This window comes from Eutrigla gurnardus, assembly GCF_963514095.1.
Source record: "Eutrigla gurnardus genome assembly, chromosome: 13".
NCBI lineage: Eukaryota > Metazoa > Chordata > Actinopteri > Perciformes > Triglidae > Eutrigla > Eutrigla gurnardus.
The window spans coordinates 10,322,185-10,339,684 of record NC_139936.1 but is presented as its reverse complement, the minus strand read 5'-3'; the positions used below and the strand labels follow the sequence as shown (position 1 = coordinate 10,339,684).

Genomic DNA, 17,500 nt, shown 5'->3' with positions numbered 1-17,500 from the left:
CAAATATGTGAACAATATTAAAGACACAAACATGATTTAAAAGCCACACTAATTTTATTTGATATTCCCACACAGCACATTAAAAAGTGTAGCGTTTCCACTAATCAGAGCAAAGTACAATATTTCCACATCTTTACATACGACATACAGAAACCCATCACTTACGCACCACATCCAAAACCTATGGAGAAAACATAGGGACAAATGCACTGTCACTAATTTCAGAAAAAAAAAAAGTTCAGAAAAATTTGAACCAAAACCCCCCCAAAAAACAAGTTCACAAGTCAAGTAGTCGTTAAACTTGTATCAAGGAAAAGCCCATTTAAAACCACAAAGTAAATTACAAACAAATTACAGTGCAAATTGTCTCACAAGGCCTATGTCTGTCTACACGGTTTTCTACAGCCCGTTTAATTATATTGCACACACACACTTATTATATACACCTGCAGAGCCAAACACTGCTGACATGCTACAGATTTTTAAAGTGCTAGCTTGGAATTAGATTGAGAGCCAGCCTGCTAAATATTTGGTTCTAAAGTAATTACTGAAAAGCAGGCTATAGGCATTTTAATTTAAAAAAATCAGATGGGATGCTGAGATTACAAGCCGTTCATCAGATTTCTATAACTACATAAAACTGTACTGTGACCCCAAGTGGAACAAACCAACATAACCCCACCCCCACCCCCAAAAGAAAAGAAAACCCCAAACAACATTCAACTGTTAGTTCTGTAATTAACAGGAATACATTCTGTGATGGAAATAAAACCTGCCCAGCAAATTTGTGAATGCATAGATGCGTTTTAAAGATGTTGAAACAGTCCATTTTCAGGTCTGTGACCTGGGGAAATTTAAGCCAAAATGACAAAACACATGCAAGACCAAATATGCATGAGGTCAGGTCACACAGAAAAAAGGAAATAAATCTAAACATTTCTTTTAACCTGGAAATCTTTTATGTCCAGCTACATGCAAATGTGAATTTATTAAATGCTTCAACCCAAAACAAAAACCCTTTGATGTGTTCCACACTATATAACCAAAACATTTAAACTGAATCATCAAACCAACACCACAAAGAGGAGGAAGAAAAGGTTGTTAGTACCGTTTGAAAAAACACTCCCTTGACAAAAGGCAGCCGAACCAGATAACATCTGCTTACAATAATATTGACCAACAGTGATACATATGTCTTTCAAGTCCAAGCAAACACCAACTAATAAACGTTTAAGATGTACTTTATTTCACTGAAAATAATATACTCTGGAGTAATATATACATGGAAGTTAAATCAAACATCTTGGGAAAGAAAAAAAAAAATCAGCTTATCTGACATTAAAGAGAAAGCAGAGATATTGAACGGACTGCTACGGACAAAGCTGTAAATCAAACCCAATGTGTTTCTGTGAGGAAAGGTACAGTAGTTAAGGTTTTCCAGGCCTGACAGATAGAGGTAGGTAGCATCGGGCCGCAATCAGGGCCAGAAACCTGAGAAAACACATCCACCGATTACCGTAACCCTCCAGAAACTATAAATGAATGCACAAACAAACCCATGCACAGGCACATATACAGTTTAAGTCTATACAAAAAACCCAAGTGTGATTGCCCAGCAAACGGTCCGTCTAGTGTGCTGAATATCTGAGCTAAATTAATCTAAGCCAATCAACCACTTAGGTGCTCTGTCTGATAGCCAAACTCACCGGTGACATACACTTTGTGTCAGAACTGCATGTAAACAATGGTATCGATAGCAAAACGGTACTGAACAGTGTGTTTCGTGATAGCACTTTTTAAAGAACCTGAATAACTGTGTTGTTATTTTGAAACTGTGTTTAAAGGCTGCTAGGCCACAGAGTGGTGTGTTGCACTTCAAGTCAGCACCGGAACCAACACACTTTGGCAATAAGTGACTTTGCAGTTGTCAGAACGGACGTTGACTACAAGTACAGTGTGTTGTGGTACCTGGATGATTGGATGCGTTAGTCACATTCAGTGCTGTGCAAACAGTGAGAGGCTTTAAAAATCCAAGTAGCTACTACAGGAAGAACGTTCATGTTAGTGAAATGTGAACGTTTTTTGTGAGTGTGACGCTGTGAGACGATGTGCTGATCATTTCTACATTTAAAGTGAAGAAACTAACTAGGTAGTGATCGAAACGCGATGATTGTTAAGTCTATTTATACGTGAGGCTTCGCTCATTATTTTGTGCAAAAAAAGCATGAATTCAACTGTGACAAAAATAAAAAAGTAGTGTTTTCTGTGATAAAAGTCAAGAGGAAATAGGCAAGTATAATTAATTATTTTAACTGTTTACACCAGTGTCTGTGATCAAACTTCCTACAATAAAACCCACATACAGTATTTACGCTAAGTATTTCCATAATGCTTGTGCAATAACACCAATATCTGCTTTCTAGAGCAAACTAAAGAACCCATTTCCTTAAAAAAAAAAGGCACAAAGGCGCTAGCTTTATAGTAGCTACAAGGCTCTCAGGTCCACCAAGATTACATCTAAGCCTATGCTGCTACGTTTAGACAAATAGTTACAGAAAACAGCCAATTAAACAAAGATCACCTAATAATTAATACACACACACACACACACACACACACACAAATTAATCTTTAAACATATATCTGGCAAAATAGGAAGTGTAAGTGTATGCTCAAAAGGCGTTTCATGTTAAAACAAAGATTTAAAGTAGCTGCACATTAACTTTGCAGCCGATTCTACTACATTAACAGCTGATCACAGCTGGCAATTAAAACCAGGTCAAATGCAATTAACAGATACAGAGACTTTGGTATGTAGAGAAGACCTTTCACATACCATATACCAGCCTCTGAAGACCCTTGTATGTGGACCCTCATATTCAGCCTTGTACTCTTGTGTACGGATCATACATTTTACATCACAACTCTAAATAGGCCAGCCTCTGGCTGAGATCCCACTTTCACATTAAGGACCAAAGGCCCTGATCACATCCGCCTCATCTGACCTTTAAGAAAAGAAAAACTATTTGGATTGTACTCCATCACCCTGTCAATAAAATCTGCTTCCGAGATCATGCCAAAGACTAAACAGATGCAGGTCCTAATCCATCACCATGCTCAATCCCTCCTCAGAAGGTCAGTCTCTTAGCAGTGATGAACTCTTCCAGTTGAACCTTGCCACTGCCCATGAGCCCAAAAGCCGGATACATTGTTCCAGAGCAATCCACCTGCCTCTCATAAAGGCACCTCATGGTGTCGGCATCGTAAAAATACACCCGGCACGCGTCGTAATCTAGGCATACACCCAAACGCTGTGGCATGGGAAGCACCCGGTTGCCAGGGTCGCTGGACTGTGCGTTTGCCGTGGAGACGGAGGAAGATGAAGTCTTGGGGATGAAGAGTTTGCCCATGCCCAGGGTAAGGAGGGTGAAGGGCTGGGATAGCTCATAGCACGTGTCTTCACTACCACTGTCATGCCCACTATCATGGTCATACCTGATGGGGAGGAAGAAAAAGATAAGAAGAGGGATAGATGAGCACAGAGACATACGGTCAGTACAGTTTGTATCAAATGATAAACATAATCTGCCCCAATCAAGGCTACAACTAACAATTCATTTTATTATCAATTTATCTGCCGATATGTTTTTCAATTCATTGGCCTATCACAATTTTGCAAGTTGAGGTCCAATTTTAAATTAATTTTTGGCAAATAATTATGGAGAGCAAGAGTCAAGTTCTAAAAAAATAAACAAAATATATATTTTACTTTCTCGTTTGAAAAGAAAGAAAGAAGGGTTTATGATGTTTCAGGCTCTTTCTTTTGGGGGAAAAAATCATTCTCAACCTCAAATGACTAGTTGAATGCTACCCAGTGTTTGTTACCTCGCATGCATTATGTAATTACCATATGATTAAAATATATGTGTCCCTTTACATGCTTTTTATGTGAGTTGATCCAGTGATAGAGGCAGGCTTTGTCTGGGAGTAAGCTCTTTACGAGTTTATACTGGTCCTCTTACATCACAGGATTAGGTACGTCTCAAACACACTTAACTCGGCGCTGAGGCTGTTTGTGTCTGTATGTGCGACAGTCAGGTATGCAAAGCTAACGATTAACACAATTTCTAAAACGTTGTTTCATTTTCACCACAGGACTATTGATTATGGACAACTTGTTGATGATAGCAGTCTGTTATGTACGTCGACGTGATGCGTTTGCACTTACCTCGGGCTGCTGGTATCTCTTGGATTGTGAAACCATTCAATCAACTTCGAGTCAGAGGCCACTCCAACTTTAACCATGTAGGAGTACGGCTCCACCTTGAAGGCCCAATAGTGTCTGCAAGACAAATTTATGAGTTACATTTATTACTGCACGACTGGAGATTGTAATGACCAACTCAGTCATGTTTTGATTTGTCCTCTTGACAGCCCTGGTGCAAAAACCCCATGGTGACTTCCTCAGAGGCTGAAAAAGGCAGTAAAGACATGACATTAATAGTCCCACCAGCTTGTGCTTGTGCCATTTCTGCTTCCTCTCGTGTTGAAAAATAAAGTTCCATTTCTGCTTCCTCTCGTGCTGAAAAATAAAGTTTCATTTCTGCTTCCTCCTTCTTAGATATTTAATATCCAGACAGCACCAGACATTAACCGTCTAATGAGCACGATACCAGAAGGCATACACATTGTGTGCTACACTGCCTGAATTTTTGCATTAATTTTACTAATTGGATTATGTGTGCAGTTCATACCCTTTTTTTCTTTAGACAAAACTTACATTAGTTACGTAGCAAATTAACTAAACTGTTAGACAACTTCTTTGTTCCAAGTCCCAGTGTTGTCAGTGATTAGCATACCTTCCCTGAGAGATCCCCGTGTCGCCAATTATGTAGTCTAGTCCAATGTAGGTGCCTGTCTGCACACGGTCTGCTGCGAGGAGGAAAGCCATGCTTGCTACGCTCTCCACGGTGTCCCGCCGCTTGCTCAGAATGAGGCGATCCGTACTGAAGCCACACTTGTCGCTGAACAGGAATCCGAAAGCTGCATGTGAAGAGATATGGGGTGAATGAGCCAGAGGATAGACAAATGGAGGAGACAACAACACGGAACAAAACAGGAGGAAGAAGGTGGAAGCAGAACACGTTGACACAAGAGAAGAAATCAGAAAGGGTAGGAGAAGAAAAAACTAATTAAGTTCCGAAAAGAAAAAAAAATAATTAAATTGCGAGGACATACCCTGAGCAAAAGACAGTGGTTTATACCCTCTGTTAGGGAACTGTGTAGGTGACAAGACCTGACACATGAGGGCGCTATTGCACAAGCTTCAAGAGCTACACAATGACCTACTTGCTTTCACCATCATTACTAATCACACCATGAAGAATAACACATGAAACTCAACATTTCTTACGTGCAAGCAGCATTCATATTAATTATCTGGGCCTGATTAAGTGCATTCTATATATATATATATAGTTTATGGGCCAAAGGCCATGATTACAATTATCCAGGATATAGGGTGACATGATTATGTCTGTTCACTCAACCATCCCATGCTATCTGGAGGTCTTCACTGGGAAGGACCAGTTCATTTGCATGTGTCTAGGGAAGTCCTTCCAACAACTAGGCCAATATAATGCTAATAGTATAACCCTGCCCAAAGGGTAAACAGACAACAATACTGCAGCATTATGTCGACTTGTATAGAAGGGACGCACCAATACCGACAGCTGTCTTTTCATTTTCAATATGACACTATAATACTGACATCCATGTTGTACAATAACCTATGATGCCTGCCTGCTACTGTAAATTCATTTTAATTCATATAATTAATAAAAGAAAAATCAGGGCAAACATAATTGATGCAACATGAAATTAGTCCCAATCGTGGCAATATTTTAATTTGATATCCAGATTAGAAGTAGAACTAGATATTAATAGTATAAACATAATAATTTAACAGTGAGTTGATGATGACTTTGCAGCACAAACAGTCTCTCTCAATCACAACCCAAACTTAAAATCTGTGGGTTCAGGTGCAATGTGCTTTTTACACAACCAGCATTAAAACATGCCGATTCCATGTTGGGCTTTGATGAAGTGAATGATATCCTAAAATGCTGACAAGCAAATATCTAAGTGCTTACATCTGTGTGTGCGTGTGTGTGTGTGTGTTGCCTTTTGCCCTGGCCCGAAATTTCACCTCATTACTGACGCACAGTGAATCCATCCACTCATTCTTACACGAACCAGAGAGCACAGGAATGTGGAAGCTCCAATCACAACACAAATGACAAGGCTTGTGCAGGACAAAAATCAAAGCACGGTCATATCGGATGAGGCGGGCTCCTGCCATGGGAGGGGAACATGTGGAGTCCGAAGTGTGTCAAAACTAAGTGACAATACCACAGAAAACACCTCTGCAAATCCCAGAGTATGAATAAATCGGTGCAAGCAGGCCAAAGCAAGGAGTGAAATGATTGCCAAGTACAACATAAATCATAGTGACACAGTTTCATATTAGGAGAAAATTATTTGAATTCAAGTGGATGGTTGGGGGATTCATCGTGTTTAATGAATTCCACCTTGTGTTCGTCATGCAAGCTTAACACGCATGCAACAAGAGGCAAGCGCAGGCTCCTTTTCTAAGCTGTCGTGCTGCACAACACCCTTCCCTCCCACACACTCTGACAAAAACTATATTGGTTTCAGCCATGTGAAACACAAAAGCCATAACCATGGTGATAAACTAAAAACACCATTGTGCTTTATAGCCCCATCATGAATGCTGCACAAGAATTCGAAATTTAAGAGTGAAGCATTTGTCATCCGACAACATTCCCAAAAAACAAACGCAAAACACTCAGACGTGCTTTGAGAAGTAAAGCCGGCCGCCTTGGACAGAAGAGGCCCAAAAACAGGGTCGGTTCTCCTCTACATAATACCAGTCTCTCAATTAATTAATGCACAAAACAGATTTAAGTGATCAAGCTTAAGGGGGGAAAAGTGATGCCTTTTTTCAAATCATTAACACTCTTCGAGAACTCAGATATTCACATTACCTCAACACCTCCTTTTCTTCTATTCCCAATTCCCTTCAACTAAAGAGTCCAACTGACAAACCAAAGCACACACCCATCATGACGGGAATAGGGAACAGACATAGGCAACAACTTATCTGGAAACCGACCTTGTCCTCTCAGGCTTACCAGGTGCAGGTGGTGTGTGGAAGGTGACCTCAGGGCTGTGGGGGCTAAACATGGTGTTCCTGCAGCTTCGGACCCGGAAAGAGTACAGGCTGTCAGGGTCTAGGTCACACACCACAGTGCTGGGACCATACACCCTGTCTGTAGCCCTCCAGGCCCCACTGTCCTCACCGTCTTCCTGGGACGGGGACTGGCTCGGGCCCTTGAGTCTGGAGGGGGAGAGAATTTTTTTTTTTTTTTTAATATCAAGTCGTTTAGATTCTTCTCTTGCCATTATTTCTTTGTATGTTTGCACCAACCTGCGGTATTCAAGCACATGGTGATCTGTAGGTATGTGGTCATCAGACAGCCTCCAGCAGATAGAGGCCTCGTTGTAGACTCGGCTATTGGACAAGTCAATCAGAGGAGGGTTGGGAACTGGAGGAGTAACAAAGCACAAAGCACCACTAAGTAAAACATAAAGCAGAGATGGCAAGACTGTCAACATTGTAGTCGTAGCAAGTAAACAGGTAGGATCCAAAATAGTGTAATGCAGACAATACTTCTGTTATTTTAGGCATGAGCATATTGCATATGGTAGAGAGAAAATTCAGTTTGAAATGTTTCGCAACAAACGTGTTCACAAATAGAAAACCTACAGTACTACTTAAACGCCATTAAATTCTCTCGTCTTAATCGTGCTTAGCATAGTGATTCAGCTGAATATCTTGGGTTTAAGCGAATGCTGTAGTGCAAGTGTGGCAAAGATTAGATTGGTCAGGATCAGGTCTATCCACTCAGGACAATGGACAAGACTCTCTTGCATAATGGAGCCTGTTAAGAGGTTTTCACATAGACTTACTGCCAGGAAATGCACTTTGTAAAACCCCCACCTCCAACACCAGCTCTCTCTTCCCCTCTCCCACTTTCACCTTCAATTTCCCCTCTTTCATCTCTTTACCATCTCTGACCCCTTTACGGCACTTCCCCTTTCTTCCTTTACATTTCCTCATCGCATTTATGGCCTTTTTTCCCCTCCACTCGGTGGTTGTAAAGACGCCTACCTCCTACTCCGACCTATGAAGCATCAATGTTTACAGTCACCGATATAAAAACAGCGCACTTCCCATCCATCCTCTCATTTATGTGGATATAATCCACTCCATTCACCTATTCATATACTGCTCCCTCTAAGCCCAAAGCTCATTTTTCTCCAGAAACAGAATCACTTTACTGTATCATGTAGGTCAGTGGCTTTTCTCTAAGATCAAGTCATTTTCCCATTTTCTCCATCTTTTGACATTCCCAATCTCTCAATTAAAAAAGAAAAAGAAAATAGACAGCTTTCTGCACCTCACAAGTAACTTGGTTCATCCTCAGTTTCCACTGTATTTTGCTCCCAGGCTTCATGAGCTTGTATCCTCATATCTTTGTGTTTTCATCTGTTGACCGAGTTTGACTCAGAAATGTGTATTTGCAATGGACACTCAATACTTTAATTCTTTCCCTCTTAACCCACGTAACAACATATTTAAACCCTGATAAGATTTTCCGTTTTCACTTTCCAACAGACGGACTAACGTGAAAAAAAAAAAAAACACAGGCAGTTAGCCATCCATCACAGCAGGCAGCAATCCCAAAGTTCAGTGACTCAGAGAGAAAGAAAAAGTACCATTGATGATCACATACAGTACAGGCTGTTGCCAGACAAACCGCAGCAGCAAAGTCAAATTACACTGCAGGAAACTGCTTTCGGGTCCATTTTAATTCCCCTCTTCCCTCTAGAAACATGAGAGGACCGCACATTCAACTCGTCATATCTTTAAAAGTGATGTTTATGGAATTAACATTTTGACTGAATGTGGAAATAGTTGATAAGTGCCGTTCTTAGCCTGACATTTTGAGGAAACTCCAATTTGCCCACACATGGGGCATTTATACTCGACAACACAGCCTTTCAAATCCTTTCAAGAAGCAGAGCACGGGGTCAACATTTGTAGAAGGGCAGGTTTTAGAGAGCACAAACACGGCGTTATCCATGAGGGAAGGGAAGATATGATGAGGGAACATCATATCTATCCATGAGGGAAGGGAAGATATGATGAGGGAACATTGCCAACCTAAGGCATTGAGAACGATCCCACACATACAGCACTATACACCAAGAAGATGGCTGGAATCATTAAAAACTTAATATATATATTATGTTGTGTTTTTTCAATAAACATAAATGTCTTTTCTGTTTCCTATATAATGGATGTACACGAAATCGAGGCACTATCCAGTGATACTATAATGGTTTTTCACTGCTGCATCATCTGCCAAGACGTAAATTAAATTACTGCAGCGTATCAATACCCCTATAGCTTCTTTTCCCTGTCAGCTCAGACTAAGAGCATCATTAAGTCCCACAGGCTACTTGGATTAAAAAACAAACATCAATCTTGAGCAAAACGCTGCATGCAGCACTTCCCCAAAGGGATGCAGCCGAGATTCGTTTAGAGTACATTTTTATAGGAAAAAACAAATTTTCTCCAGTGTTGTGACTATAGTGGTCTAAAGAAACAAAATGATGAATATTCAGTCGTTTTGAAACATTTCAAAGATCCACAGCCTGGGATGGGGATTGAATAAATAATCTTTTTGATAGGTTTTTTCCTCATCGTTTAGCCAAAAATAAAACGGCAGGATAAAAGACAATGAGACTATAAAATGATATACTACATATCATTTATATTGCCAAGTAGACTTATTTCCCCACTAACACATATTTACTTAGTAGATAGTAAAGAGTGTTTGGTTTGCACTGTAGACGAGTTCATGACTTAACTACAACAATGAGCAATTAACCTAAACACACAACACAGAGAATATAAACAAACATCACAGATTGTGAATGTTATTCCTGTTATTATAACATTGATTTCACTGTACTGATTATCATGATATTTAAAAATGAACTATTTATAGAATGTTAACAATACATGATGTTTAAATAATCCAGCACTTCTTGAAATCATTTTATAGGTACATGTATGGTAACAGAGTCTCTCTCTACACTCATATTTTCAGTGCAATTAAATTGCTGAATGACACAAAACACACAAATACGGTTAAAGATTATTTGATATAAATCATAGTCTTTCAACCATAATGATGTAGTAATAATCTGATTTCTTGACAGCCCTGAGCACAATGTCACCAATTCTGAGAAAGGTTTCTCATTATAGGCTTTTTTTTAATGTATCCTATACAGTTGCTGCTCCAATGACTACATGTTTGAGCAGCTTTCTGGACATTCAGACTTCCTTCCATCAAACCTGCCTTTTCCTCCATCGTTTCTTTTACTTTAAGTGTGGCCTTACAACATAAACACACGTTTATCCAACACTAGTTTTTAAAGCATTTATGCAACTATCAACTAATGAGAGTTAAATGGTTATTCAAAGGTTTGTTCTTTTAATGAGTTGTACAGAAAGTGCTCCATTTCTAGTCCACTGGTCCGTGAGTCTAGACAGAACCAACCGTAGCCTCGGAGATAAATCTCACATCACTGATTTTAAACAAGCCAATAGGGCTGCGCTCCAGCAACAAAAGCCCACAGCCACAAACTCACCAACAGTCACTGAGACAACTGTCAGTTATTAGTGCATCAACTTGAGGGACGATGGCTCCACGCCAGAGACCTCCGCTTTGTCTACAACGTCAGCAACATTTAATCCCCTCAATCATTTTAACATATTTTGAATGCTAACGTCTGGGAGCACAGCTGCCACTAAAATCTAAACCATTTACTTTGTGTCGAGACCAACTATCTGACCATTTACATAGGGCTTTTTTTTCCAGGATGCCCCCAAACACCTGTCAACTCTCTCTGGCTAACTCTGACTGAGAGAGCTGTCACAACTCACCATCACTATCTGCAACAGTGATATTCAATACTTCTCCCCCACAGTCACTGACCCACACAATGTGTGTCTGCCTGAGTCACATTTCTAATACATCCTTGTTGAGTCAATTGTTTTGTAACTTGCTCATTATCTGCAGACTTTTGCCCTTTGCACTTACAAATACAAATGATCAATAAAGGTTTCTGTCTGATAACATTTTTAACCTACCTAAATTTTCCAGTCCTTTATGGCTCTTTGAGATTCAGAAGAAATAGTTGTCCATATTCTGATGAGCTCAGTTACAGAAAATTTGGAAATTAATGTCACCTGCACTTTGAACATAATGCAGCAAAGCACTCACTCAACTGTCAGATACATGCATATTCCTATTGGCTGAGCATCAAGATCATATTTAGTTTTATTTTCACTTTCTGTCTCATGGCAGTTGATCTAAAATTGCGTGTAGTAATTACCAATTCCTTATCTTAAAAAGAAATTAAGTCTCATCCATGGGGAACTTTAACCTGAACAAGCATTGTAAATCAGCAGACCAGAAACAAGCCTCACAGAGCAGTAAAATCCACTATAACCGTGTCCAGGGTTGTAGCCGTTTATCCCACACATGACCTCTGACCTCTTAGCACAGCACCGTCCACAGGGCTGTGCATGTGATGGACAGCGGATGACAAACAGCTTATTCTGACCATGTCTGGGTGTTTAAAGTGACAACACTCTTTGTTACAAAAGGACGTTTTGCCACAGTCACAGGACACATGAACAGGACTTCATTTTCAGAGCTGAATAGGAGCAGAAGTTATCATCATATTTTCTTGACTTGAAATTCAAAGACATGAAAGAAATTGTTTCAGTCAGACAGCATGTGTAGATACAATGTCCTGAATGAGAACACATTAAAACAGGGGTCACAAACATGACAGGACTTTCATTCAGGTTTAAAAGTAAAACAAGAGGGAGAAAAAAAGGTTCCAAAAATGAACTTGCTTGTTTCGTACAACACTATCAGAGTGAATTAGTAAATATTGTATCCAGTGAAATAAAATCGCGAGGCCTTTGCACACTCATTTAATTGAAATAAATTGGTTGTACCTCCACCAAAGCACATCTCTTTGAGCAGAGTTTCTTCCCTTGACGAGTCCAGCACAAACTCATCAAAGCAGGGATCAGATGCAGGGTGGAAGGTCCTGAGAGACTCCGTAGCCTTCTGGATCCTGAAAACACGTGAGGTGGACAAGAAACATTTAATAACACTCAATGATGGAGGCTCATCTTAGTTCATTACTAGTGTAAATTCATCAAATACAGTATGAAAAGGCACAAAACAGCACCATCCTCTAAATTGTGTTTGTGTGTTGTACCATATTCTTATTTATTTAGGTATTTGAGTCTATATTTATACTCTTTTTTTATATTAAAAAAGGGGGATTAAAAACCAAGTTGTTGATGGCGGGAGAAAAACGTACAGGCCACAGTATCATGCTCGAGAGTGAAAAGGTTACCCGATTATCCAAAAGCTGCTAACGGAGATCAATTACCGGTAGTCAGCTTAGAGCAGAAGATTCAGTGTTGACTCAAGTCTTTCTGTAACTGCCCTTGAGATAGCCAACCCCCAACACATAATCCGACTGATGCTCTCCACACCAACATAAACGGACCAAATCCACTGGGAAACTGGATGGCATCGCTAATGACAAACTGTACGAGTGCAACTCAAAATAAGTCGTAACACACTGACTGCGGAGCTTGTTAAATAATAATTAAGGCTTCTATAATTTGTAGGACATCTGTATCTGGTCATCACTACCAAGCTGATTAATTATTAATCTGAAAATTTACCGTTTTATAGTCAGGTTGTTAAAGTGGTGAAAGCTGTGAATAATCATTCCTGTCATGCATAGGCTCAGCTTCCCGTTTGCATTGGGTTGAAGGAGCAAGGGTTCAAGAAACCATTAACTGGATGCTTAAGTGCACCGGACAGACTTGTATAGGTAATGTTAATTGTCGATTTCTTTCCATTTTGCAGATTCCAATACCAACTGACAAATACTTTGAAATGTTGTTTTGCAGAAGATTAACATACATCCTGGTATGTTATACGTCTACCATAATTAATGAATAACCAATCACATGAACTTAAGCAAGTTGATATACTGTAATGCATTAATGCAATGCTAGCCATTGTTATATTGTGAATGCTCCACTCCATCTCTACATCATATTAAGTATTCACAACTGGATAAGCAACAATTACATTTCAATTTTTGGAAAAACATAAATTGGTATCACTTTTTAAAATATAATAAATAAAATATAATAAATAAATCATTGTTGGCATCACTCTACCTGCTGTGTAGCTGCTTTGCAGTCTGTACAAAGCAGGACTGATCCGTCTCTTTCAGCACCTCCTGAGCGTAGCCCACTAGACCACTGTTCTCCAGCATGCCCTGGTACTCCTCCACCTGGGAAAGATATATATATATTTTTCAGGGTATTTTAATATTTTATCATTTATGAAAATACCTGGCATCCTCATGAAAAACAAATCTCATAATATAACGTTTTCACCCCTAATCAGACATCATTAAAATGATCAAGGAAGTACTCTTCATGTAATGCAAGCATGATTTTGTTTTCCTTCTACAGGTAGGAATATAATGAGTAAGCATGCATGTAGAGGATACTCAACAGACGTCAAACTGGTATTTCATACCTGAGCCTTGAGTTGGTCCAGGCGTCTGTTTCGAGATTGTTCGATGGACTTCAGCATCTCGGACTTCCTCTCCTGCAGAGTCTCAAACAGACGGTCAAAGTGCTCACAGGCTTCCCGCTCTGCTAGCTGGCCATTTTCCTTTAAGAATCAAGAAGATCATTTTGTTATCATGTTATGTGATCATCCTCCTTGTTGTCCAATGACAACAGAACGAAGGCAAGAGTGACGGTACAGTTTCACTGGATTAAACTTTGATTCATTGGCATCATGGTTGTCTTGTTTTAGAGTTATTCTGACAGTCTTAAACTTTTGCTGCATTTATAAATTAATTTTGTCCGTTACCCCTTTCCTTTGGTAATATTCAAGGAATCAGAAGTTCAGATTACAAAACTTAAAAGTATCTAGAGAGAATTAAGGACAAAGGTCAAAAGCATAGGTGCATTTGAATACTACCCATTTAGAATCAGCATCAAAAAGGGACAAAGGAAGGTCATGCAGGAGGAAAACTAGTAGGCAAATGCTGCGCTTCGTTGTTTGTGTGGTTTGCATACTGTTTGTTTAGCGCCCTTCCTTATTCGTACACAGAAAATGTGCAATTGTTCCTCAACTTAACCGACTGGTTCTGTGAAAGGTATATCATTATTTGTATAAGAAAAGACAACATATTCACGTTAATTCTGCTTTCTAGAACTATCAGTGGGGAAAAAAAGGACTTGCAGCAATGGGTCAGCACTCTCACCTCGGTCTGATTGATGAGCAGCTCAATGTCAGTAATCTGAGTCCTGACTTGGTCCTCCTTGCTGATGAGGTAATGGATACTCTTGGCCAGCTTCTCCTGGTGAGAGAAGAGATCAGCAGCATATACAGTGAGTTTCACAAGGATTTGAAACAAATCTTTAAAAAAGGTGGCACCAACATAACATATGTGCCAATTTAAAAAAGGAATAGAGTAAGATGTATCCATACTACTTTGTGCACACATTCCTCAGCTCCGACACGAGCCACAGCATTCTTATCTAATATCATATTCACAACTGCAGCTGTTCATCCGTCGTGAGTGTCCTATATGACCCTGTGTGTGAGAGCCTGTTCCAGCGGGTGCTGTGTGTCGAACAGCATTCACTATCACAATGATATGACAGTGCATTGCTGTTCAAAGCAATTGAAACCCAAACTGCTTCCTGGCTGATAAGGGGTTCCGGGACTGCTTAGGACATCCGATACATCTTCCAACAATTAGTAGAGACAACGCACACAAAATCATGGGGAACAAATGCCATTAAATATTAAGCACTGTGATGTTTGTGTCAACACATGCCAGCAGATTAACCTTCACATAGATTCTGCCTCCACTTAGTCGTAGATACTACATTTAGCTTGTGTGCCGATAAAACAGAGTTGCTAAACGACGATCACACGTGAGACCAACTGGTTTTAACCCAGTGAGCCAGCAGGGTGTCAGTTTCCAAAGAAGATCAGGTCAGACATTAATATTACAGCAGCAGAGGAGAGATTCAGGGACCAGTGAGCTGAAGGAAACACCCTGCTCTTAAGGTTTTTTGATAAATATCTATGACTCAACACAAATCCCACTTTACATCAAAAAAGCTTCAACTCCATTTCCAGTTATCGAGTTCTGTAAATCTAGTGACACGAGGCTAAACTTCTGAGAATCAATCCGTACTGAATATCATCACAAAATGGTGGTTAATGGAAAATTCAGTGTCAAAACATTAATAATTAAATAAGTCCAGGGTTACAATGCTTGGCCACAACTCCATTTTGTTCATTGTGTTCAAACTCAGCTTAATCTCTTTGTTATCATACCAGTATTGGGTTACATTCAAAATGACTCATTTCATATCGTAGATAGCAACAAAACAAATTTCAGCGTATTGACACTCGCACACCTAAAAAAGTAGCCAACTCTTTTCTCCAAGAGTTCAAAATGTCTGAATGTGTTACCTTGAGGATCTTATAGGCACTGCTCATGGTGGTGACTTTGTGGTTGGCATGGGATCCTCCCAACTTGCATAGGTGACACACAGGTCGTCTGCAGACCTCACAGTACATGTTCACCTTCTCCATCTCGTGCTCTGGACACATGAGCACCTGAAATGTTTTAACACAACGATAAGTTTAAAAAATAGAAAATAAAAAAGCAAAATCGCAGGCGAAATACATGCATAAACTGCATTTTAAATTTGATCTAGCTGAAGTGAAACAGGAAGATGGCCCGAACTTAAAAAAAGCATGTAGACAGTTCTCTGTGAGCAATTTCCTGAAATGTCTAAAAATAGAATTAAAAATCAGCACTTTTAGCACCAATATCCCTATTAGAACATTTCAGAGCCAACATTAAGCCAGTAACCTCAAAGGCTTCAAATACTGAAAGAATTGTAAAGATCAATACATCTGATTATTGCTTTCAATGCAATTTAGCAGTCACAAGGAAAGCTGTAGAGCAAAGGGTAATATGTATAATAATTTAAATCCATATGCTTTGATTAGATTGTATCGATGTGGGCACATTCGTGTTTACTATTATTAACTATTATTAATAGGAGACATTCCTATCTTACTGAAAAGATTTACTTAAAACTAAATGTATAAACATGAGTGTTTCTTTATAGTCCACCTGAGTGAAAATCATGTTTGGGCATCTTTGACTCTTTAAGAAATGATGAAACCAGAAAAGAAAAAAAGAAAAAAGGTTAGCGGTGATGATACTTGCCTTGGGCCTAAAATTTGTGGTGGGACCAACATACTCGTGCTGAGCTTTGGGCGTTCCCCAGGGGTGGTGCAGCTTGAAGCACTCATTACAGTAGCTCGCCTTGCAGTCCATACAACTTTTGGTAGCCTCCTGCTGTGGAGGCTTACAGATGTTACACATGATGGCGACGGCTGCACGGGCGGCCTGGCGGTAGCGCTCGACGATGTTCTCCAGGGTGAAGTTACGGAACAACATGCTGATGCCGCGCTCGCCGAGGTCGATGTCATGCTGGCAGCCCGGGCATGGGATGGTGGTGACCCGGGGAGTCACAGAACCTCTGCGCCACCCTGGGGACGAGATGGAGCCTGGAGTAGAGCAGAGGAGGACAAGTGAGAAAAGATCATGCATAATAGAGATTATTATTTTTTATTTTTTTCTCCCCTCTTCCTTTGAGTCACCCAGTTTCAAATCTTGTCTGAGGCCCTATTTGACATGTGAACAACAATGTCCTTTGATTTCAAATTACACTGAGGCATAGTTTTCAAGAAAGTCCAATAGGGGCTTTGAACAAATGTGAACCCCCATGTGTGTTCAACACATTCTGGGCTGAGATTCACAAAAGCAGTATTACATCATTCATACGATTTGCCAAGTATGATCTTAAGGGGGAAAAATGCCTTTGATAACACTTATAAACCTTCATAAATAGGGCCTCAGTATGCCTCCCCCTTTGTGCTTTATTTCCACAATGATGCTTCTCCATAAGGACATGGATGTATGGAGCAAAACATCAGTACAGGCAATGTATTGACTAGTTGTCATTACAGGGAAATAAGTCCAAGAAGAGAGACTTTCCAAGAGTAGTGGGAGAAAGTGAAGACATTCGGGATAGTCATAGGGAAGATGGCATCCTTAGGGCTTATAGAGAAAACACTGCATGAGACATCCGCTTTACACTGCAAGTCATTTAACAAACCAC

At 39.9% G+C, this 17,500-nt stretch overlaps 1 protein-coding gene across 5 annotated transcripts in view; it reads right to left on the bottom strand.

The window, feature by feature from the left end:
• Positions 1-41: 41 nt before the first annotated feature.
• Positions 42-17,500, bottom strand: part of trim36 (tripartite motif containing 36) — a 28,071-nt gene continuing 10,612 nt past the window's right edge. For all 5 annotated transcript variants that reach the window (XM_084025435.1, XM_084025436.1, XM_084025438.1 and 2 more), the window contains 11 exons: positions 16,543-16,886; positions 15,774-15,920; positions 14,548-14,643; positions 13,809-13,946; positions 13,442-13,557; positions 12,188-12,309; positions 7,511-7,628; positions 7,215-7,420; positions 4,860-5,043; positions 4,229-4,342; positions 42-3,495 (listed from right to left, as the gene is read on the bottom strand). In XM_084025435.1, the coding sequence (XP_083881561.1) occupies positions 3,129-3,495; positions 4,229-4,342; positions 4,860-5,043; positions 7,215-7,420; positions 7,511-7,628; positions 12,188-12,309; positions 13,442-13,557; positions 13,809-13,946; positions 14,548-14,643; positions 15,774-15,920; positions 16,543-16,886 (1,952 nt within the window). In that variant the 3' untranslated portion in view covers positions 42-3,128. The remainder of the gene's footprint in view (positions 3,496-4,228; positions 4,343-4,859; positions 5,044-7,214; positions 7,421-7,510; positions 7,629-12,187; positions 12,310-13,441; positions 13,558-13,808; positions 13,947-14,547; positions 14,644-15,773; positions 15,921-16,542; positions 16,887-17,500) is intronic.